The sequence below is a fragment of the Pristis pectinata genome, chromosome 33 (genome assembly GCF_009764475.1).
Source record: "Pristis pectinata isolate sPriPec2 chromosome 33, sPriPec2.1.pri, whole genome shotgun sequence".
Classification (NCBI taxonomy): Eukaryota; Metazoa; Chordata; class Chondrichthyes; order Rhinopristiformes; family Pristidae; genus Pristis; species Pristis pectinata.
The window spans coordinates 8,826,886-8,851,647 of NC_067437.1; the positions used below are offsets into that span (position 1 = coordinate 8,826,886).

Genomic DNA, 24,762 nt, shown 5'->3' on the forward strand with positions numbered 1-24,762 from the left:
TCCCTTACTGCTGTCATCAACAATTGTTCCACTGAGTAATCCCACAGGCTGGTTCAACAGCATAATTAAGACCACACACACAAAAAAAAGTGTCAGATTTAGCAAAAGGTAGCAATCTTGGAAGCTTATAGTTTCATGTTGCATTGTAGCCACCCAAGCGGAGTCTAGACTAACACTCTCAGTGTAACATGAAGCAAGTGCTGCATGAGGGATCAAGCAGGGCCCGAAGGTTTAAAATCTTGTCCCACTGTTTGGACAAGATTTTAAACATTAGGAGGGCCCTGCCTGACACCTCATGTGGTTACAAAAGATCTAACAATATTTTTGAATGGCAGCAAATTCTTCTTAATGTCCTTGGTCATTGTTGTTTGTAATTGGCCATCCACTGTTACTGTTTCTGCAATACTGCAGTGTGCAAATTAAAAGTCACATATAACTACATCAGTAAGCCTTGGGAGGCACAGCCAGAAGCATTGCTGCACCACAGTTCATGATCCAGACTTGTGTGGAGTTCGTACACTGTGACCAGACAGGTGCTCCAGTTACCTTCCTAGGTTAATTGGTCACTAAATTGTTCCAAGTGCAGGTGAGGTGGGGGAAGAATTGGTTTCAAGAAAAATTGGTGGGGTAAATAATTGCTCCGTGAGCTGGCAATAGACTTGATGGGCCACTTTCTACACCAGAAGGAAATTACAAGTTATTTCATTCTCTGCAGTGGCCTGACTGAAGTGAAAGAGTGGCATTTATCGGGTTCTTCAGTCCAACCAGATTCCCTTGCCCATTCCCAATATAAACTCACCCAAAAAAGCTAATGTGGCTGAGTTGAAATAGCAGCAGCAAGGCAATTCTTACATGGAACAGTAACTCCAGGAGGTGGTGTAGAAAGAAAACAAGTCACATCTGTAATAATCACTTGACTTTATTCTTTTTAAAAAAATTAGCCATATTCTTTTGTCAGTTTCTCACCATCTTCTGTTCACATTTCCAGCAGCAATTGTCTAGTTAGTTAATTAAACATCTCCAAAAGCAACAAGTTTACTTGGAGACCTCTGAAGATGCAGAGTTCTACTGTGAATGTACCGCATGGCAGCACTCTCGCTCAGCAGCGGAAACTGCAGCATCGTTCAGTCTCAAGTTGGTTTAATGTCCAGTTTTCCTTTTTAAAAGGGGAAGTCCTTCTGAACAGCACTCCAGCTATAGAGATAGGGACAGCATGTCCACAAAAAAAAGAGCCCAATCAACATCAAGCAAGCTTTGGAAATAGTAGCAATCCCAAATAGGGTTTAGTATCGTATTACTAAACAGAAGTCCTTCAAAATGACTCAGTGGAGGCAGTTGAATAAAGAATTGAATACCATCCTTGCTTACACCAATTTCTTTAAAAACACAACAGAAATTTGAAGCAAAAAAGGTGATTGGTCAGCTGAAAATACCAAAGAAATATTCAAATACAGTAAGAGATGAGAGACTGGTCAATAAGCCCAGCCAGTATGAAACTTGCTAATAATCAGGTGTTGACCAGGGTTTAAGGACAAAGCTGAAGTACTTTAAGAGAACCCAGTCTTCTTTGCCAGTTACTAGGGCTAGTAATTGGCAGAGGAGGCTGGATTCTCTTAAGAGAACCTTGTTAATCACTGCCTTAACTCTAGACCCAAGATAACCCACAGCTCCATTTGGTTTTTGGGAGGGGGGGGCATAGAATAGAAGTAATACATTCTGCACTTTTACAACTTATTTTCTGCCCACCCACCTCTACGAGGGCAAGGTGAGAGGATTTCTTCACTACTGCTCTCAAATGGTAGACTGGTCAGCTGGAGTTAGCACTGCAGAAATAAGAAGGGGGGCAAATAAGAGAGAGAATTGTTAAATTTGATTTTGATGGGGTTTTGAACACTGGAGCCCTATGTTTTTAAGTACATTGCTATTCGAATCAGCAAGCATGGATTGCGCACAGTGAGCTCCTTACACAAGATGGTGTCTTCAGATGTCTGCCCAAATCTTTCCCCACCTCATGCAAAAAAAAGAGAAAATATGGAGTGGGAAAGGGTTTCTCCTTCCAGGTGCTTAAAATTACAGTCAATTAAAAAAAATCAGCATTCAGGCATTTTTTTTCTTTTAAAACATTAAATAAAAATTTGCCCAAAACAGAATTTTGCCAGAGTATTTTACGCAGCCTTTAAACAGAAACTGGGTTTCAAAGCAGTCACATCAACCGTGGAGCAAGTCCACCTGTTCCAGTCCCACACTGGTTCCCTTCCCTTCCGCACAAGCCACCATACAGACCCTACTTCACTTAAACAGTTCCCACCTTAACAAATTCCACAACTTGCCCCTATCCCATTCCACAGCTGGGTGGAGCCAACCACAGGCATGGGTTGATGTGACAGGAATCATGGATAGACTCCAGCCACAGAGTGTATTGGAAGGCTACCACAGGCAAAAATGCCAGTGAGAGCGAGATAGGTCTTGTGCAATATAATCTTGCATCAACTTTTGCAAGAAGCCAGACTTCAATTGTAAAGCTAGGTTCAAGTTGCATGACTGCCAAGTGTCACATGGACCAATCAATGCAGTGTTTACCCCAGCCCAATCAACAGTACCAAGGCATCACTTAGTGACATCACTGGAATGTGTCTGGGTGACAGCAAGTTGGGTAGTATTACGGTGTACCAACTGAATCAGGCCAACAATCTCTTTCCCATCTCTGCCCCAGTATGGGATGGCAATGTTTGTGGAAGGGGGCAAAGTCTTTCAGAAACACTCTTCCCAATCAGGGCCCCTAAGGCATGGCAGAGATCCATCAGTCACAGTTTAAACACTTCCATTTGAGGATTAAAACATTGACCACCGAGGCACAAATATCCTGGACATGAACTGCAAGGAAAATCATAACAGTGTCACACTTGCCACATCCATGACAACTCCTCACCTCCCCCCGCCCAACCCCACCCCCCCCCACCCCTGCTGCCCATCACCCAGGCAAGAGGCTGTAGAGAGAGTAGAGAAAGCAGCAAGGGGTGAATGGATACAGCTAAACAAAAATTACTGGAATTGAGTTTGTGGATGCCCTCTCAATGTGGGAGCTGGGACCCAAACTGAAATTCAGGGACAGCCATAGAAAGTCATTGCCAGACAAATGAATAGTGTATTCATGTGCGACAAGAACTCCATTCAAATTCAGAAATCATTGTGCACATCACTCTGGCTGGCCAGTCTATGGAAAATGTCGATCAGATGGTCAGGGAGATGAAGATTGTTGGATCCATTGATTAAATAAAAGAGCAAGAAGAGTCTCACTGACTGGCTGGGACTGTAAAACACTGACCTTTTAGAGAGAAATTTGTTGGTGCTTCTTCATTCTTTAGTTGCAAACCATATAAAGAGGACAAAGCATACACCTCCATCAGTGGGAAGTGTTGGAGACATTGACAATGCCCAATGCATTCTGTTACAACTATTTAACAAGAGGGAATCAGATTTGCTATTCTTCCATCACCAAATGCTTCAATCTGGCAGCCAAGGCATTTCTAGCCTCTCAGTCTAGAAACCAACTAAATGAAAACAAGGCAGGTTTTGTAAAAGACAGAGGTAGTGACAGGCTTTGGGTGGGGGGGGGGGGGGGGGAAGGAGGTGTGAAGCCAAGTCAATCTTTTGCAAGTTTCACTGATGTGAGCCAGCACAAAGAAGCATTGCAGCAAGTCTTAAATGAACCAAGCAAAAGGGAAAAACCCACACAGCAGCTTCTAAACCACTAAAGGCATCAAACAAACCATTTAGATTTATAGACAGGTGGCTACAGCACACTGTGTGGGGTCAGCCAAACTCAGCAAACAGAAAGGGAAATCAATTCAGAAATTTGCATTGCAAAACATTTCGTCTAGAACCAGCAAATTTATTTTAAAAAAAACAAAGCCTAGGCTGCAATGATTGCTGGAGGCATCTGGGGTTATGTGAGAGGCGGCAAGGGGGTTTTAAAACATGAACGGACAGCATTCAGTTCCTATGGCAACTTGTGCAATGAGAGCATCTTAAGCAAGCTGGAACAAGCCCCTCATGCGGAGATTAACAATTCCCAGCCATACTCTGTTGGCATTGACAAGCAAGCTAGTTTTCTGACAAGTACCATTGTGCAAGCATCTGAGGTGCAAGCATCACCATACAAAATAAAGTCAATGGTTAAAGGCCATAAAATATCCTATTTAACTCAGGCTAAGAATGTGCAACACACATCTAATGCTGTAGGCTCCTCAATTCCAAGTGTATAATCCCAACGATTGAAACCACTTTTGGGTTCATGGGACTATACTGCAGACGCCTGGGCAGAATGAAGAAGTGTCCCACATTACCCAAGACACCTCTGTGAGCCATGGCTCCGGAGGAGATGGATAACCATATGTATTCACCACAATGTGGCACAGAATCAACATGACAGCCTCCAAGGTACATGGGAGAACAAGGCCAGTGGATGTCCCCACTTAACAACTGCAGTTCTTCAACTGAAGTAGGTACCATTGACAGATTCCAGATAAAGAAGCAAGAAACAAGAGATATAATGGAAAGTACATTCAGAAACCTGGACACAAGGAACATGTTTATTTACCCCAGATTAAGCAGCAAACAGGTCTGCCTCACTGTCATAGCAAAATAAAAGTCATTGCAGAAGTTGCTTGGGTTTTAAGAGCTCTTGGGGAACATGCTGTTTAAAAGACCAAACTTAAAAGAATCAATTAGATAAGGTTCCAAATTTAGTAATTTCTTCTGGAAATGACCAGATCCTTAAAATGTGGTTTCAACACTTTGAAACAGAGTGGGTTTTACTCTCAGTTGGCAGTGAAAGTGGCATGCATGAATAAAAAGTCAGTCTGAAGGACCCTGTTCCTACCTGAACCAACTCAAATTGCTGGCTACACATTTGTCAGTATAGCATGGAGGGGCAAATGACAGGGGGAGGAGGGTTTTTATGATGGGTGCTTGATATTCCAAGTAGATTTCACCCCTCCCTTCAGCATGGTAATGGACAAAGGTTAAAATTCTGGCCTCAAAAGATGAAAGACCAAGATCTAAAATAAATTCCCTTAAGTTGGAGCTCCAACCTCCCCAGCTGTCAGATTCTTGCTCACATACAGTGAGGAGACCCAGTCAGGCTGTTTAAAAACAATGAGTGCATATTGAAAAGGCGAAAAGACATACAAGGACAAGTTAGGACATCAAAAGGCAGATTCTAGCACTCTGCTTCACACAATGCTTTAACCAGAAAAATATACTATAAAGTTTATACTTTTCCTTCAGCGCGAAAAGTTACGGAATCAACTCATGACCCAGTCTTTTGTCATACACAACCTTAAATGCTACATGTAGTGCCTGGATTGCCAAGAGTTTCTGGGCAATAAGCTCTTCCCTTGTGAGAAGCATCTCTGTAGTGTTGGGTGATAGAGGCAAGGGAGGAAGGGGTATTTTGGGATTTTGGGGTAGTGGGGCAGACAGGGTGGGTAGGTAGGGGGACAGGGACTGAAAAGTGCTTTTAATACTTCCGATAAGGCTTCTGAAAGTCGCCGGTGTTGAGTCGGGGCCTTGGCAGGTCGCCAAACATCTCAGTGCCATCTGTCACACTCATAGCCAAGGCTTTCATGCTGGCAGCGATCTTGTCCAAGTCTGGTGAAGGCAACTGAAGACCAAAAGAAAGGCAGTGGTTTTTAATGGCAGCCAGATACCTGAAATTCAGCCAAGGTCCTCATGGAGACCCGGGCTGAATGCATATTGATTTCGATGTCAGTGACTGGTAAAACAGGAGATAAACCATTTCAGACGTCTAGGATTTAGTTGTTTGCACTCAACAGACATTTCACCAGCACTGCATCACCTTCCCTGATCCCTACTTCCATCTATGTGAAGGCCCATAAACAGAATAGTAACAATTGAACGACTTGTTTATACAAACACCTTTAAGTGTCTAAGCACTTCATAGCAGAAGCAGCAAGCAAAACTAGACATGAAACCACCCAAGGAGTTACATGGGAGGCCAACTGAGTGCTCACTCTAGAGCAGTTTCTTTAAAAGAGAAAAGTAGTAGGGAGCTTTAGGGAGGAAACTGCAAAGCACTGACGTTTCAGGGATCAAAGGTGCAGCTGCCAGGGGTGGAATGGTTAAATCAGAGGATGTTCAAGCAGTCAGAAATATAGCAGGGACATTTGCAGATTTGCAAGGGCTGGGAAGGAGGGTAATGTGCCAGCAGAAGCAGCAACAGTATTTATTCCAGCTGGAAGATCATTCCTACTAGGGTACAGTTCCACAATTGGGCACAATCATACTTGCATGCTACCCAAATAGCTTTGTGCACAAGTGTAGACTAGTAGTAATGGCTCACTACTATCCTTTTGTGCCAAAACCAAGACTGATCCTTCTGATACCCAAGCTTTCTGGCAGCAGTCTCCAGAGAAGTGAACATTAGAAATCCTAGTCAATGCCTCTCCACACACTCCTCCCCACGCAAAAACTAAATCTGCATTTTTACCCAAGAAATTGTCACACATTACTACTGCTGCCTCAGTAACGCGACAGAACTCAGGACACCAGAAATGGGGACCAGAACTCTGCTGTACAAGACTGCTGTAAATAGATCTGAAATTTCAGACTTGCCCAACAGTTCCTGTTGTAATCAGCAGCCAACAACTAGATAATTGCCTGAATCATGTAATCACTCTCTGATTGAAGTCAATCAAACAAGACCTGGGATGTTTTTAAAAGTGTTCATGGAGGATGTGTAGCACCTAGGTTGGGTAATTTCATAGGAACAGAAGACCATTCCTCCCCAAGCCTGTTATGCCATTCAATCAGATCACATCTGACTTGTAATGCAACTCCATCTGCCTTATTTCATTCTGACATGCTGTTGCTGCTGCAAACCACCAATGCTTCCAGCCACACCTCTCGCAGAATATTAACTGTACTAAATTAAAGATTCAAATTCAAAACTACTCTACGCTAGTGCAGACAGTTAATCCTTTTCTGGCATAGAAACTAAAAAAGGTGGAATCACTTATCCCAGAGTAACAAAAAAAACAAGTATGGGGTAATTATTACTCATTTACAGCAAACAAAAAATAATGCTTAGGGGAATGAACCTATTGATATCTTTTCCAAAGATCCTTGTAAACTTGTGGATACACCACAAATCAATAAAATGTAGAAACAGCATTAAAGTCCCCAATATCATTGGTGGCCCTTCCCTCAGATCACTGGACCCCACATGCTGAAATTTACTCTGAACTTTTATCTCTCCATCTTCCTCTCACAGAATCTAACACAAAGTGATAGGCAATAATAATCACCATCACTCCCAATGGGACCTTGCTATGTTGAAGGTTGCATTTGAAGGTAAGTGGTTACCACTATTGTAGAACTTGGTGGGTGTGGGGGGGGGGGGGTTTGGGGGTGGGGGGGGGGGGGTGGTGGGAAAAGATAGTGTTGGCAAATACTGCCAATAGCGTCAAAACTCTTGTAAATAAAAGTTTGGGAGTCACAGGTAGACAGAGCAGTGAAGGTGGCTTTTGGCACACTGGCCTTTATCAGTCAGGGCACTGAGTATAGAAGTTGGGACGTTATGGTGTGGTTGTTCAAGACACTGGTGAGGCTGCACTTGGAGTATTGTGTTCAGTTGAGGTCACTCTGTTATAGGAAAGATGTTATTAAACTGGAAAGAGTATTGCCGTGACTCAAGGGAGAGGTATAGGGAGAAGTTGGACAGGCTACGACTTCTTTCTGTGGAGCATAGGAGACAGAGAGGTGATCTTATAGAGGTGTATAAAATCATGAGGAGCATAGAAAGGGTGAATGCACTTAGCCTTTTTCCCCAGGGTTGGGGAATTCAAGAACTAGAAGGCACAGATTTAAGATGAGAGGGGTTAAGATTTAATAGGAACTTGAGGGGCAACTTTTTTTTAAAATATAAAGCGGGTATAAGGAGTAAACTGCCAGAGGATGTGGTTGAGGCAGGTACAGTAACAACTTAAGACAGTTGGACTGGTACATGGATAGGAAAGGCTTAGAAGGTAATGGGCCAAACACGGGAAAATGGGACTAGCTTGGGTGGCCTTCTTGGTTAGCATGGACCAGTTGGGCTGAAGGGCCCACTTCTGTGCTGTATGACCATGTAATATTGCTCTGGGCACACAACATTGTACATTTAGATGATACAGAGCAGTAAACAGATAACATTAACACCCAGTACTAAGGAACCATTCTCGGTTCGACTGCACCAGGACTACTGTAGATACTATGGGGACATGTGTAGAAGTGGCCCCATTAAAAAGAGCAAGGCAAAATCTACAAAGACATTCCAATGCCCTCAAATCTATTTGGTGTGATTGAGCTTTCCTTTTTTGGAATTACACACCAAAAGAGTGATCCATCACTGACCAGTTGGGAAAGTTAGTGTTGAACTCAAGGCATAATTCAATTTTTTTCCACTCATTGATTTTGTTGTTTGAGAGGGGAGAAGTTTGGGATGTTCTCTATACTTTGAGATGTGGGCACCATTGGGTAACTGGCTGTTGCTGCTCATTCCTGGTCCCCCCTGCATTTGGGACAGTTAAGTAGTTCACAGGACTGCATCAAGGGGTCAGTTGGGAGTCAACCATAATCAGTGTGGGCTCAAAGCCACTCTGGATTAGGGCAAGTGGACTTCACCAGACCTGGATTAGGCAAGTGGACTTCAGAATTACACAATGGTTGCATCTCAGAGGCTTTTTGGCCCAATGAATCTGTACTTACTCTATGCAAGAATAATCCAGCTAGTCCTGTCTCAAATTCATTCCCCTTTCAGATATTTATCTAGCTCCTATTTGGACACACAAATACCTTGCAGTACATTCCAAAACTTTTTCCAGAAGAACAAATGGCTCAGTGTCAATTTGATTAATGATAATTCGATGGTCAGTTTTACATGATATTTAATAAAAATCTCCCAGCGTACTAACATACTTCAACCTTAGTGGAGAGAATACACCTTACCCGTTCATCATTGTCCCCATCAGGAAGCTTCTTTGGTTTCAGATCCTTGAATCCCCAGATGGGGACCGACACAGGCAAGGACTTGGCATACTGATGACACTTTGTTTGAGAATGCGTTTGTGGACGGGCAGGAAGTTCTTCACTCAAACTGCCATCTGCAAGGGGAAAGAGCAAAGCCATCAGTTAGCCACAAGGTACTGTGCCACTGGGAGTCCCACACCACCACATTCTGGTACACTGTAACTGGTGTCCTATGCAGGGATAGGTTACCCATGCATCTTTTAGGTGGTCCCAAGGCACTCACAACCAATCATTTTTTTCTGGAATTTCACTATCAGTCACATCTAATCTAAATGCAAAGGTGGAAGCTATAATGCACTAGGGCATCAAGGGTGAAACCTTGAGAAACAAGTTTATGTCATCTTCTACAATGCATCTTAACCATCACCAAGGCAATATTGTTGCAATAGAATGAACTCCACCACAATCCACTCTACCCCAATGCAGATGATGTCCACTTACCGAAGTGGTTAAACCCATTAGACGTGTTCAAACCAATTCTTAGTACACAAGTGGAGACCATTGTGCCTCTGAGTAACATTGCTCAGAATAAACAGCTCCTTCCTGTGTACGCAGCCTTTACTAGATTTTATAGGGTTTGCAGTTTACCCTGTAGACTTACCATCTGTGCTCTCACCATCCAAATCAGATTCAAAGAAGGGTTCACAGTCCTGACTGGTCGATTCTTCGTCCATTGTGAAGATAGCTGAAGGGAAAACATATCAAATTAATGTGATGTAAAGACTGGAGCACAAAATTTTGTGGGAAACATCAAATTGGGGCCACAGTTAACAGAAGGGTGCGCAGTTAAAAGAAGTTTATGACAAAATAAACAAGGTGATGTGGGACTGGAAATTTTAGCACAGGTTGAGATAATAGACTTTAGCAAGATAGAAAAATGTGCCTCATTTTAAAAAAAAGTGTCTCACGAAAAAACTGCCAAGGGACATGGATAAATGTACCTAGGCAGTGACGTAGAATAAGTCATAAATACAAAAAAAAGCAATCGAAGTTTTTTTTGGGGGGAGGAATTGACAAGCAGTGTTTGCTAAACTTTATTGATATAGTGCCTTTAACACAGAAGAATTTGTTGTTAAGGCCCTTCAGGCATATAAACAAAGAGGATCAATTAAGGAGAGCATTTGAGATGCATCTTGAGGAAAGTTTAGGGAGGGAATTCAGAACAATGAAATCAGAGATGAACAGGTCAGAATTGGAGGAGAATTAAAGGGGGCAAGACAACGGAGGAATGTTTTGCAAGAGCAGTAACCATTATACACAAGCAAAAACTAGAAAGATGGAGCAACAGAACTGTACAAGTATAGACAGCACAGATGTTTACACACAAGAGGTGAAGAATGGAGAGCTTTACAGAGTAGCACAAGGCTGTATCAATAACTTGGAAGGAAGGAGTCAGGGTGAAAGTGCTAAGGGACACGACTTCTAAAGTGGCAGAGAGCTTCATAAAGACAAGCCTTCATTAGAATTATCTGCATTTATTAGAATACAATTTATGCTGCAATTACAACTTGCTGTCGAAATTTATTTCAGAAAATAGATTTGATTTTTAGTGCAAACAGAAAACCCAATAGGTTTAAAAAAAACCTTGATGCTCTCATTCATTCATGGAATATGGACATCAGTGGTAGTACCAACATTTAACCACCCAATCTAATTGCCCCCAAACTGAGGAGACAGTTGAGAATCAACCACATTGGTTGATCAGATGGAGCAAGGATTACAGATTTCCTTCCCAGAAGGAAAATTGGATTGTCACTAAACCCATCTGGTTCATCAACGGTTTCCTGGTTACCATTGCTGGTGGAGTTTTCTACTGATGCTGCCCAAACTGAAGGTTTCCTGCATTTCTTGTAATTATTTCAGATTTCTAACATCTGTATTTTTATTTCCAAGTTGAAAATCCTGAAATTTAAACTGCCCATCTGCCTCAGTGGGATTTGGACTGGTCTCTGAATTATGAACCAAACTCCTGGGTGCTAGCCCTTTATTCTACCATCTCCTTGAATTCCAAGACCCAAAATTCCTGACTCAACAGAGTCTAGATGAGCAAAAAACAGACCTGTTCTAATGGCCTATTTCACAGCACCCACCACCATACTCAAAAGGGTATTCAGAACCATAGAACCTCTTACATTTTAGAGAACTAAACCAGTAATCATCTTTTTTTTAAACAGCAAGTGCATAGAGGTTGCAGGCAAGAAGCTTGCGCTGTATATCTACAGTGAGTCATAGCTTAGTGGGCAGCACTCATCTCAGAATAAGATTTGGCTTTAAACCCCATGCCAGGAGCTGGAGCACATACCTTGGCTGGCACCAACACACATTGAAGAGAATAGTTCAAAGCTGGAAGTGCCATTTAGCAGATGGAACACAAACCAAGATCCTGCCTGGCCTTTCTATTGGACACAAAAAAATTCTGCAGCCATTTGAATGGTATGGGAGTTCTAACCAGTTTTGGCAAATACGTTTCTCTCAACCAATATCACCAAAGCAAAATTACCTTGTTATTGCTGCTAACAAGCACTTCTTGTATTCAAATTGGTTATAATACAGCCAATAAATAAATGTAACCATGCCTGTAGAGTGGTCTGGACAGCCAAGGTTATAAAAGGCAACTCTATTCTTCAACCTATTTTTGATTAATAGTCACCTTGGGAACCTTATGAGACTTCACATCCAGCTTCCAACACCAGCAGCACTTGCCCCAATCCTTTGCACCCATCAGTCATGAGTCTTAAGCTGTACAGAAACAAATTAACCTGCATAACTTGTCTTCTAACTACATTTGTTTGAAAGGGTAACAAGATAATAAGTGACCTCAGTAATAGATCCCCTAGGAAGTATGACAGAATTTTGTATTCCATTTGAATGTTTAATTTAAATAAAAGGAATGACAGTGTAATGAGGAAAGTTAGCTAAGGTGGACTGGCACAATAAATTAAGAAAACCAGTTGCAGATACTTAGGAAGCAATTTATGGCACTCATATATTCCAGTGAAGGAAAAGGACCAACCAGAATAATGGAGGTATTATGCTGAAAGAGAAAAATGAGGCAAAAGTTAGTGGTAGACTTGAAGACTGGGATAAGCTCAGAATCCAGGAAAGGATGACAACAAAAAGAAAGAGAAAACAAACTGAGGGAAAACTACATACAAAAAACAGACAATACAAAATGTAAAGTGGTCCAAGTAAACGTTCATCCCCGAGATAATGGAGGAGCAATGAAACAGCAAAGGAATTAAAGCATTTTGCGTCAGTCTTTAGTTGAGGAAACATTCCATTAATACTGAATAATGCTGAGAAGGCATTAAATACTATCTCCAGACAATTGGTAGTGAGCAAATTAATGGGGCTAATGACCATACGTCTCCTGACCCAGATGCCTTGCATCCTAGGCTCTTAAGAGCAGCAAACAAGATCGTGGTTGTATAATTATAACTTTCTGAAAATCCTTAGATTCAAGAGAAGTGACAGTTTTCCAATCCTCGGGCAATGTGATACCTTTATTCAAAGAGGGAGGAAGGTAAAAATTAGATAATCGAAAAGCCAATTAACCAAATTTCTATTGTTGGGGGAAATGTTAGAATTATTGTGGAAGTAAAAGAAGCTTACTTGGAAAATCAAGCTAATCAAGCAAAGTTAGTACAACTTCACAAAGCAGAAAGTGTCCAAAGTCAGAATTTTTGAGGAAGTCTTGATAAGTGGACAGAGGGAATAAGGAGATGTATTTGGACTTCTTGAAGGCATCAACAATTTACCTCAAAAGATTGTCATGAGACACCATGGTGTTGCAAGTAATATTAACATGGAGGGAGGATCGGCCAGCTACAGGAACCAGCAAGAGGGTCATTTTCAACTCGGCAACCTATAAACAGTGGGTACTACAGGGAACAGTAATGGGACTACAACTAAACAATATATTGTATTGGAGAAAAGAAACATGTATGGTAGTCAAATTTATGGACCACAAAAATAGGCAGGAAGGCAAGTGAGAATGCAAGTAGTTTACAGAAACATTTTAATAGATGAGTGGGCAGAAGTTGGTAAATGAAGTATAATGTGGGAAAATGTGAAGTTGTTCATTCTGAAACAACAAAAGAATTTAAATGGAGCAAAAAAACACTATGGAAAGTGCATCATGAGAGGATTGGGATGGGTGGGATCCTTGTGTATGAAGCAGAAACAAGAGTAGCAGGTAATAAGGAAGCGTAGGCCCCAACTTCAAGGGGGTTGACATATGAAAGGAAGTCTTACTGCAATTGTACAAGGCACTAGTGAGTTTGCATCTAGAGTGTTATTAACAATTTTGATGTTCCTCCCCCCCCCCCCCCCCCCCCCATTTAAGATTATTTCATTGAAGGTTGGGCTGGGACACAATTTAGAAGGAATGGCGACCTTATTGAAGCATATATAGTTCTTGGGAGGCTAGACAGGGTAAATGCTGCAAGGATGTTTCCTTTCATAGGAGAGTCCAAAACCGGGCAGGGTCTCAATAAGCAGGAGACCACTTAAGCCCGATATGAAGAAGAATTTCTCTCAGAAGGTTGCAAGTCTTTGGAACTCTTTGCACAAGGGCTGTAGACAGAGTCTTGGGTATATTCAAGGTTGAGATAGACTAATCAATTAAGGAATCAAGGACTATAGGGATAAAGGGCAGGAAAGTGGACTGCAGGAACGTCAGATCATGATCCTTTTGATTAACAGAACAGGCTTGAGGGGCTGAATAGCCAGCTCCTGTCCCTACACTTTATGGTCTAATGGAATCACATGAGGTACAGTGGAGAAAGACTGAAGTTTTACTAGGAAGTAAAGAAATATTCTTGATTAGAAAGGGATATTCTGGGACTTGACCTCACAGAAAGTTGGGGAGGGGCAGGCAACAGGAGCATGATTGGTCAGAGATCAAGTTTAACCAGACAGCAGTGCCATATTTAAATTTGGCTCTTGTATTGAAATGGCATGCAAGTTATTGTAGCCCAGAGTTCATCACAGTCTTCTGAAAGATGACCCAGTGTTATGCAGCTTGCATCTCATCTCACGTCAGGGAAATCCTATTCAATGCAGACAGGATGCAAGTAGTTAAGGAGGAACAGGCCCTGCGGATCAGTTACTGCAATGATACTGGAGATCCATACTGTCTGTGCACATTCTAGTAGTATGACATTCTTCTTTGGGGGGATTTGCTTTCTGAATGGGAAATCGGGATCAAATCTCAATTCGCAATGGGCCAGTAGGTTTAATACAAACAGTTCCCCTGGGAAGCTCACACTACAACACCCAACTCTGCATACAAAGTGAGTGAAGTTTGTTTAACTAAGAACAAAAAAGCACTGTGGAAAATAAGAGGGAGTGGGACTAACGACTCTGTCCCAGGCTTGGTGGCCTCTATTCAGTGCCATTATATTTTGAGGTTCTGAAACCATTCAGCTAAGACAGATAATCACAGATCACCATCAGCTCCTGTTAAGTACCTTGGTCGTTTCTTAAAACAATTGAGACCCACGAGCGAGGTCATTCTCATGCAAACCACTGAGCAAGGACCACATTGTCTCTTCAAATCATTTGTAAAACATCACTAAGGTTTTCACTTTCACTGTTTTGTCCAAAGCCTATGCTGAGCAGCAAACTCGCATTCATTGGGTTTCTTCACAACCCATGGACCCTTATTTTCAATTTAAAGCAATATTTTGGCTCACAGTTTCTACCCTCTTAACCATTTTGATATTATCCCCAAAAGTCTCCCGAAAAGCTCAAATACCACAGATACATGACAACAGTGAGCACAAAAATACAGTCCAACACCAAGGAAATGTGGCTTTAATGAAATTTTTCAGGCGAGCCATTAAAGCAAGGCACCACCAGCTCTCTCAGGGCAACAAAGATCCCATGACACCAATTCAAACTTGAGCAGAAGAGCAGTCCTTGGTGTTGAGGGCCAAATACATCAGTCACATCATTTGATCGAGCACTCCATCCTTGAGACTCCACATCTCAAACCTTCCTTTCCTGCTAAAAACCCCTCTCTGACTGACCTATCGGCCATATATTAACTAAATGAGAGTTTTGCCCGATAATTCTCCTACTTATTGCCTCAGGTTGGTATAGGCACTGTTGCTGTGTGGTTCTTTACCTGAAGAGTCATTTAAGTTACACCTGTCCACTTCTCTCTCACTTTCAGAAGCTGTTCTCTCATCGGTCTCTGCCACTCCAGGCTCACAATCTGTCGCAGGTCTCAGTTCCATTGGGCTCAGAGTGTCAGTTGAAAAGCCTCCCTTGCCATAAATGGATGGGTAGCTCTTGGAGAAAGAGTCCTCAGCATTGCTTGCATCCTCCTTTGCAGCTTTCCCACCGTCACGCTCTGGGATGGCACAGCTGGTGTACGTGGAGGTCTTGTGGAAAACGGCAATGTCATCCAGGTAGTGCTTGGTGGCATCTGAGAGGGTCCCTGTCCCATGAACCGCATAGGCGAGGTTCGACTGCAGCTTGGGCCGGTAAGCAGTCAGGAGGACAACATCGTTGCCCGTTTGCTTGCGATACTTGTCCACCGCACAGACTAGAGAGTCCCAGCTCTCTCGGTGGTTATCAAGCATGTCAGTCATCATCTTGATAGGTGTAGTTGCCTGTGGGATAACAAGGCAAGACAGTTGACACATTTTAGTAGGTTTAGAAGCATATGCCAGAACAACCTTGGTTAGGTTTCAGCTAGAGTATCTTGTTTAATTCTGAACACCACACTCAAGGCAACCCACGCCCCAAGTACCACCAGTCATTCGAGCTTTACAATGTTTGAAGGGTTTGAGGCTGTGGGGTCTCAAATCAGGGATCAGACTTTCAAACTAAGAGGTCAATCATTCAAGGCAGAAATGAGTTTCTCAACCCCGAGGGTAGTGAACCTTTGTAATTCTCTAGCCAAAGGGCTGTGGATGCTCAGCTGCCACGAATATGCAAGGTGGAGCAGATTTTTGGAAATTGAGGGAATGTGGTTAGTACAGGAAAGTGGTGCTGAAGCAAAAGGCAAGCCACATTCTTGAACAGTAGGGCAGGCCGCATGGTTTACTCCTGTTTCTATCTCAGCCCTTACCCAACTTGTCCCGCTTTGTTGTGTGCAAATTGGCTGCCATGTTCCCTAAGTTTTTCATTGATCCTGACACTCCACAGCACATCACAGCCAGAGTGTCACACACAGAAACAGACCCGTTGACCCACCACCTCCATGCCAACAATCAAGTACCTATCAAAACTAATCCTATTGGTCCAAAAGCATGAGAAAATATTGTACAAATGCAAGAGGTTTCTATTTTCCAAGAAGTGAAAAACTTGTTGCATGCGTCTCATAACGGACCATGAATTTAGGATGAATACAAGAATCTCAAGTAATATCATGCATTGGAGGGACATGATCTGACATGGCTATTAAATAACTTGTAGCTGACAATTATGACAAAACTATTTTTAAAAAAACAACAGAATGATATAACACAGGTGGCCACCATGCATGGTTTTTGATTGAGCTACCCAAATAGTCCCACTTCCAGCTCTTTACCCCACACCTTAATGTTGCCCTCCATTGTTTATTCAATTCTGCTTTGAACATTAGTATTGTATCTGCTTGAAACTCCCTTTCAAGTGAGAGTGTGTGCTGAATTAAAAAAACTGGGGGCGGGGGGGGGGGGCGGTGGTGGGATTGCTTAACAACATACCTTTGCATTTTAGACTCCGCTGGGCAGACGGGAAAATGAACAGTCAACATTCTCCTTGGTATTGCCAATATCAAAATTAAGAAATAGACCAGAGAATTGCCATTGCCAGCATAGCAAGTATCTAGCTGATCATGCATGGACATAGAGGGGTTAATGCATTTAAAAGGATAGCGCCACATTGAGCCAGAAAGCAGTCATCTGGCCTACAATTTGTATACTCTTTTGCATAGCATTTTGTCTGTTATGCCAGAAGAAAATCATTAATTGTGGGTGAAATAACCAGCGACAAGCTAAACTTTTTACATATAAAAAATAAAAACTGTCAACTTGCTCTTAATAAATGTTAGCCTTGTACAAAAGTTATTATGTTGAAAAGAAATCTATGCTATCAAATTAATCCATTTATTGCCATGTCCATATTTAGAAAGGTCATTTGTGAACAGCCAAGCTGTAATTACATGCCCCCACCAGAGGCATTAAAGCACTGTACAGATTACAACTCAGCTGCAGCTATTTAAACCATATGTCCCAAGGCAAACACATTGCTGTGATACATTGCTCCCTCCAGAGTCAAAACCATGCACCATCTTCACAAAAGAGCACACTTTCAGCACAAGTACAGAATAGTTCTGGGACATTTGTACACTCAGCAAACAGCTATAAAATGGAAAGAAGCCAGTGCCAACAAACATGGACACAACACACCCACGGCAAGTAAAGCTTTACCTCATTTTCAGTTCACTGGGGTTGAGTTACAGCAAGGGATCAGATGCAGCAATTTAAATAGATTGCAACAAGCAGCCAAAAGACCAGGAGATCAATAACTTTTATTGTTCTTGAGTTCTTGCCAGTAGGAAAATTGCATCAATGCAGCAAGTCCAGTGAAAAGCCAATAAAAACAAAATTACATTACTTTAGCATCTCAACCTCAAGACATCCTAAAGCTCTTTACAACAGATTAAGGACTTGGTGTATTCACTGCTGTAGTACAGGAAACACTGTAGCTAATCTGTGCACAGCAATATCACATTTCTATACACACACACACACACACAAAGGCTGGTCAGGATACTGGTGAGAATGCCCCTGCTATTGTCCAAATCTACTGTTTAATCATTGAGTCCCTTTCCCATCACCCTCACACCCCTAATCTCCCCAAAGAAACTATAATTTGGAGCACTACATCAAGCTTCCAAATAGGAAAGGGTCATGTCCTTTGGAACATATCCTAGCACTTCTATAACTTTGTAAATTTAGAAGAGCTTTACAGGAATCATAAACATTAAACAAGTGACAAAAGTTGGTCAAAGCAGCAGGTTGGAAGAGCATCCAAGATGAGAATCATAGAAACAGACCCTTTGAGCCCACCTCGTCCATGCTGAACACGATGCCTATCCATGCTAATCCCATTTTCCTGTATTAAGCTCATATTGTTCTATACCTTTCCTATCCAAGTACCTGTCCAGATGCCATTTAAACATTGTAATTGTATCTGCCCCTACCACCTCCTCCAGCAGTTTGTTCCAGATGACCACCACCTTGTGAAAAACTTACCCCTCCACTCTCCTTTAAATCCCTCCCCTCCCGTGTTAAACCTGTGCCCCCTAGTTCTCGACTCCCTGCCGTCGGAAATAGATTCTACCCACCTATCTCCCTCAATTTTATAAACCCGTGTTCCAGTGAGAATAAACCCAGACCAAATTGCTGAAAACAAAAGTTACCCAGTTATCTGACACGCACTTCCACTCAATGGGCAGAACCTCAGAATGAACAATTAGATAAAGTAATCGGCAAGCTTCCAACCACTAAACTACAAAGCAAAGATACACATTTTGCACTGACCAATTCCCAGAATTATTTTTGTGAGTGACAATTTCAATGCTTGATAATATAATAGCTTTATCAGTGACAGTGAACATGGTTATCTTACATCAACTCTCACATATCACACTATTTCCAAAACAACTTGTAATTTATAGTGCTTCCAATATAGTGGACTGCACCAAGTTACATTGAGAGCAACTCAGACAAGGTAAATAAGGAGCCATTCAAGCCAGAGAGGAGAAGGAAGTGGTTACCAGTGTGGTTCACTTCATAACTGCTTAACCAAATATGTCAAACACTGCCTACATCTCTGGCCTTTCAGCATTCTATCCCATTCCTCTATTGCACCGGCAGTGGGCAAATAGTTTTGTTCTCTAAAATTTAAAAACTACTTGGATGGAGAGTTCTAAAGACCCATCCCACCTCATTCCCCCACAGAACATAGGTCGTAATCCAAATGCAGGACGTGGAATTGCTCAACCAATACCTAACCACCAAGGTTAACCACCATCTCATTAACAAAGCCAATCTAAAATATACAGCTCACTCCTTAGAAAGGAGCTTAAAAAAACTAATTTGAAGATCAGAGATAAGAGAATGCAGATGCTGGAATCTGGAGGAAAAAGACAAACTGCTGGACAAACTCAGCAGGTCAAGGTAGGTGTGCGCGCGTGCATGTGCCTTTGCTGACGTTTTGGGTTGAATTAAGCTCAATCGACTGACTTGCTTTTTGCTGAAATGCCTCTTGCATTTTAACCCCAGAACAAGCTAATTTGTGCTGTCTTCTGAGTTGTTCAGAGGCCTTTCACTTAAGAATGAAATAAGACAGACTCTGATATGGCTATTCATAGAATCAGACAGCAGAGAAGCAGGCCACTCAGCCCAAGTGGTCTATCCTAGCATTTAACTTCCACATTTGTCTCCTCCAAATCTACTTCGTCCAATCCCAGCAGCATAGGTATTCACAGAATCCTCCACGGGAGGCCAATCAGAATTAGGTTTATCACTAACAAATTTCATGACATATGTCAGTGATTCAATCTACCTCAGAAGCAGCCCAATTACTCCTATCCTTTCACCACTCTGCAGGCACAAACACTGCTGTCAACATTCGCTGGTCCCAAAGTTATGCAAGCCAAGAGAAGCTTCTACATTGAAGTAAACCAGACTTCACTCCTGTCATATTTAGACTAATCTAAAGTAAGGTCCTCTTCAGGAGTGCCAGACTGCATGCTTTACCCTGCCCTTTGCGAATCAATGTCCAAAAATCCTTAGCAAAGCATCATTTGCTACATGGGAAAATTAGCACAGTAAGTTTGGCAAGGATCTCCTTGTTATTTTTTTTTTGGGAAGGTGGGGCATGAAAAGAAGACACGGATAGATGGCAACACATTCAACACACAACTATCATTCAAAGGTTATTGGATGAAAACTATTATAATCAAAATCCACCCACACAACCCCTGATATTACACCTTTACAGAAAACAAGTCAGCAGATGGCCTTGGTTATGCATAATCTTGGCTGACAATTTACTACACTGGAAGTGGTTCTCCCTCACAGTTAAGGCATTAAACAAAGTGCACAACACAAGTTTTAATTTAACATTGTGTTCTAAAGTTCTTTACACTAACTGAAGCATGGAGTCATAGACACAGCTTGAAAACAGGCTCTTTGGCCCACTGAGTCCATGTCAGTCAAATAACCATTTACACTAATCCTACATTCCATGTTTAATCTCCCCACATTCCCATCAACTCTCGCCAGATTCCATCACCCACCTGCACACTAGTAACGATTTAGTGGCCAACCTACCAACCTGCACTGGCTTTGGGACATAAGAGGAAACCTCAGCACCCAGAGTAAACCCACGTGGCTACAAACAGAGAATGTGCAAGCTCGATACAACCAGTACCCGAGGTCAGGATTGAACCTGGGGTTCTGGCGCTGAGAGGGTGCTGCCCTACTAGCTCCGCCATTGTGTCGTTCCTGTCATCTGTACTAAAACAAAAGTTTGCATGCAGCAAGCTCTCAGAAATACTAATGTATAAAGGACTAGGTAACCCATGATGATGTGCAAGGGTTAAATAATAGCAAGGGTAACTCAATATTCCTCTCCAAAATAGCACTATGGGATCTTATATACCCATCATTCCCACTCTCCCCCTCCCTTGTCCTACCCATCACTCCTCTCACCTGGGTCCACCTATCACCTGCCAGCTCTTGCTCTCCCCTTCCCTCTACCTTTTTATACCGGCCATCTCCCCTCTCAGTCCAGATGAAGGGTCTTGACCCAAAGATCCGACTGTCCATTTCCCTCCATAGATGCCCCCCGACCTGTTGCGTTCCTCCAGCATTTTGTGTGTTATGCCAGATTCCAACATCTGCAGTCTCGTGTCTTCATGGGATCTTACACCAATTTGTGGTCATAGACAAGTAGTTGGTTTAACCTCTCAACCAGAGACCTCCAACAGTCCAGTATCACGTCAGAACTGGGCTGAACTCTCAGGATGGGATTTGAACAAAGAAGCCTGAATCAAGGGCTGAGTTGTCTTCTTAGGTGACAGATTAAAACGAAGTGCACAGTATTATTTTAAAACAGATCTTAGTTCCACCATAATATAAAAAAAAGCAGAGACACAAAAAGACTTCAGATGCTGGAATCTGGAGCAAAAACAAACTGCTGGGTATTTGAAATAGCATGGACATGGTGGGCCAAAGGGCCTGTTTTCATATTGTATATATGACTCCATACTTTATAAGTATAAAGATCTTTAGGACACAATGTAAAATAAAAATGTGTTATGCATTTTGGCGTAACTGAGGGGAAGCACCACTGCCAGTACAGTGAATGGTCAGCCAAGATTAAGTACATCTGCTGACTGTCGGTTTGCTGCAAAGGCGAGATCAAGAAACCACTTAGCAGAGCGCCTGCAGCACTCTGTCCACAATGACCATCCCAAGCTCCCAGTTGCATGCCACTTCAACTCCCCATTCCCACACCAGACCACCGTCCTTGGTCTTCTCCACTGCCAGGGCGAGGCCCAACACAGAAACAACACGTCAAATTCCGCCTAAGTAGTCTACACTGACTTTTCCTATTTCAGATAAGCCCTACTTTCTGTGTTCCCGTCTTTCCTTCTGATTCACCTCAGGTCCTCCCATTTTTGTCACTTTTCCATACTTTCCATCCCCACCCCCCAAATCATCACCCATTTTCATCTCCCTCCAGGTTCCACCCTACCATCCATACACCACTCACTGGAATCCCACTCATTTGGTTCCATCTGCCTCTGCCTTTCTCATCTCCCTAACAGTTCCCATTATCAACTTCTTTACTTATCAGATTCCAGACTTTTATTCCCCTCCTTCCACCCCCAAAAATCAACCTGCAGCCTGTCGCCTAAATCCACCTCTCCAGGCTCCTTGGTCCACCTCTTACCTACCAGCCACCTCACCTCCTCTCCCTGTCCTCTTCATACTGGTCATCTTCCCTTTCCATGCTCAGTCCTGATGAAGGGTCTTGACCCAAAGCATTGACAATTCCACCACCCACCCACAGGTGCTGCTCAACCCATTGAGTTCCTCCAGGGGTCTGTTTCTTTGCATAGAAAAAAGAAATTTTGTTTTACCATTGATCTGAGAGCTCAAAAGTCCCCACTCTCATTAACATCTTTGAACAGATAGCAATAATTTGTTGTTGCATAATATGCAACACTGGCTCATTTCAAAGTAGATTATAAGACACTTGGGACACCCTGAACGATGCTATATAAATGCAAATCCTGTCTTTTGCACCTGCTTCCAATGGACAGAGAGAGCCTCAGACAATTAAACTGCCTCAGATCAGCATGGATAAATGTAGGGGGCAACCCCACAATCGTGGCTCAGGCATGTGCTACCCCACCAAGCCAAACATTTACGAAAACCACACGTCATCAGATTATTTGATGACATTGTCTATTGCACAATTAGAAAACAACACCCCAGTAGAAATATAGAATTTCAAGAGCACAGGATGTGATTTGGTCTATCAAGTTCATACCACTTCTTTGGAGACACAGGAGACTGTAGATGCTGGAATCTGCAGCAAAATACTGGAGAAAATCATGATTGCACCAAATCTCATCTCAACTATCTTTACTCTGATTAAGTCCAGGTAGCCCTGTTTTAACCTTACTCTCGTAGGTATTTTCTGTGTTCTCTCTTGGACAGTAACATCTATCCTAAATCACAGCAATCAAGAACTCGATCAAACACCTAACCAGTGCTTCAACATAATCCATTTTAGTATATTACCTTTTTCTGAAGACCAGCATTTCTAAACCTTTAACCAACCACACTCTCAAGGTGTCCCAAGAGACACCTAGGTCTCTCCTACCACTGTTTACAATTTGTAGTTTAGTCTACATTACCTCTTTTCGTTCTCACTATAAAGTGAAAATTGAGCTCACAAAAAAAAATTGCAAATTACAATAAATATTTCCACGAATCGTCTCTCGTCTGTGCATATTGCCCCATAGAGTAAAACACCGGGCTAGGTAATTCACAACAACAGCCCTTGTACCAGAGGCAAAGCAAACAGTGGAGGGGACTTTAAACAGCCACTCCATGGAGAGCGGGAAAGAGCAGGGCGAATAGCTCCACGGGCAGCTGAGAAAGGCTCCAAGCAGGGGCAATAGTCTAGCAGATGGAAGCTAATGAAAGTGGGAAAGAAAAGCGAGGAGGATTAGGCGAGGTAAGACCAGAACCAGAGCCCCCTCTCACAGGCGAGCTCCTTACCTGCCTCTCCTCAAGCCTTCCCACAGCCGGAGCCTCCGAGGTGCAGCGTCTCCCCTCTTATATCATCACGCAACTACGCCCCGCGTCAAACGCTAACACTATTTTTATCTCTTTTAACGTGGCTTGTTCTTTTCTGGAGTCAACAATCGTTCTAAACGGTCGAACGAACAACAACTGCATATATTTATTGCAAAAAAAATTTAAATGCAGCCACCAGCCTTTGCCCCCAACAAATATGGCGTCCACGAAGGAAAATGGAGAAGTGTTTACTGGACGATAATTCGCTCATTAAGTTTTCTTTCTCCAACGTTATCCTCTATACCCCGTCCCAAATAGGAGGTGCACACCGGAGTGATTTGTTTTGAAAGAACTAAGTTGCGATCTGAGGGAGCAGGGTTGACGGTTCCCCGCATTAAGATGGCGGCTGGCCCAATTCCTGCAGAACTCCAGCGAAGAAACCACAGGCCTTTTTTCCTGTGACCTCAGGAACTGGGAGCTGTTATTTAAGCAAAAGAAAACGCTGAGTGTCGCCGTATGAAACAAGGATTTGTTTTTTTCGGTCATGGCTTCATCTCCCCAATTTCAATTCCCCTCACAAAAATGGCGACTTTTGGGGGGGGGGGGAAGAGAGAAAGAGACAATCATTGCTGCAAAATTAAGGCTATATTTAAGAAGCCAGGTGAAAACTCACGATTACAAATGCAAGAGTCTCTATGCAACGTTTAAAATTTAATGCAAAGTGTTCACGGGTCGATACTGGTACATTGGGCCCTTATTTGAAGTTTTTACAAAAATCACTACAATCCATTGGGCGCAAAGATCACCCAAGTCACAAGACTCTGACATCACTCAGAAAACTAAAGGATAACTCTGAACGTGGAACCTAGTTCAGACGAAAAAGAAAGCCCGCAGAAGCTGGAAATGTGAAATAAAACACAGAAAATACTGGAAATATAAAATAAACCAAAAATCCTGGAAATCTTAAATAAAACCAAAAAGCACTGGAACCAGCAGGTCAGGAAGTATCTGAGGAACAGTTCCAAAGACCTGAAACATCCAAGTCTTTTCTCTTTCCACTAATGCGATAAGATTTTGCTGAATGCTTCCAGCATTTATACACACACGTATGAGAGACCGTGCTTTGTTCACAAGTCAGCCTCCTGAAGAGGCAGTAGAGAAAGTTTAACTTTAAAATACTGGCAGGTGAACTATGTGATGATGTTGGCATCCTGACCACTCCCTCCAGTAGTGGGTGAGCTGCGCAGGAACCAATAAGAAATCGACACTAACCGGAAATGATGTGAAAGGTTTTGTTTTGGGCAAACAGAGGTAAAAAATGGGTTCGTCTGCAGACGGTCACAAGGTA

The 24,762-nt window shown here is 42.5% G+C and overlaps 1 protein-coding gene across 2 annotated transcripts; it reads right to left on the bottom strand.

Annotated features, from left to right (window-relative positions):
* Positions 1 to 901: 901 nt before the first annotated feature.
* akt1s1 (AKT1 substrate 1 (proline-rich)) lies at positions 902 to 24,467 on the bottom strand. Of its 2 annotated transcripts, none has more exons than XM_052043233.1 (5): positions 24,444 to 24,467; positions 15,221 to 15,710; positions 9,692 to 9,775; positions 9,010 to 9,164; positions 902 to 5,665 (listed from the first exon to the last, which is right to left on the bottom strand). In XM_052043233.1, exons 1-5 carry the CDS (start codon positions 24,450 to 24,452, stop codon positions 5,522 to 5,524), a joined length of 882 nt encoding a protein of 293 aa, XP_051899193.1. In that variant the 5' UTR covers positions 24,453 to 24,467; the 3' UTR covers positions 902 to 5,521. The 2 variants fall into 2 exon arrangements, with proteins under 2 accessions (XP_051899193.1, XP_051899194.1); XM_052043234.1 differs by lacking the exon at positions 24,444 to 24,467 and adding an exon at positions 23,397 to 23,617.
* Between the last annotated feature and the right edge of the window lie 295 nt (positions 24,468 to 24,762).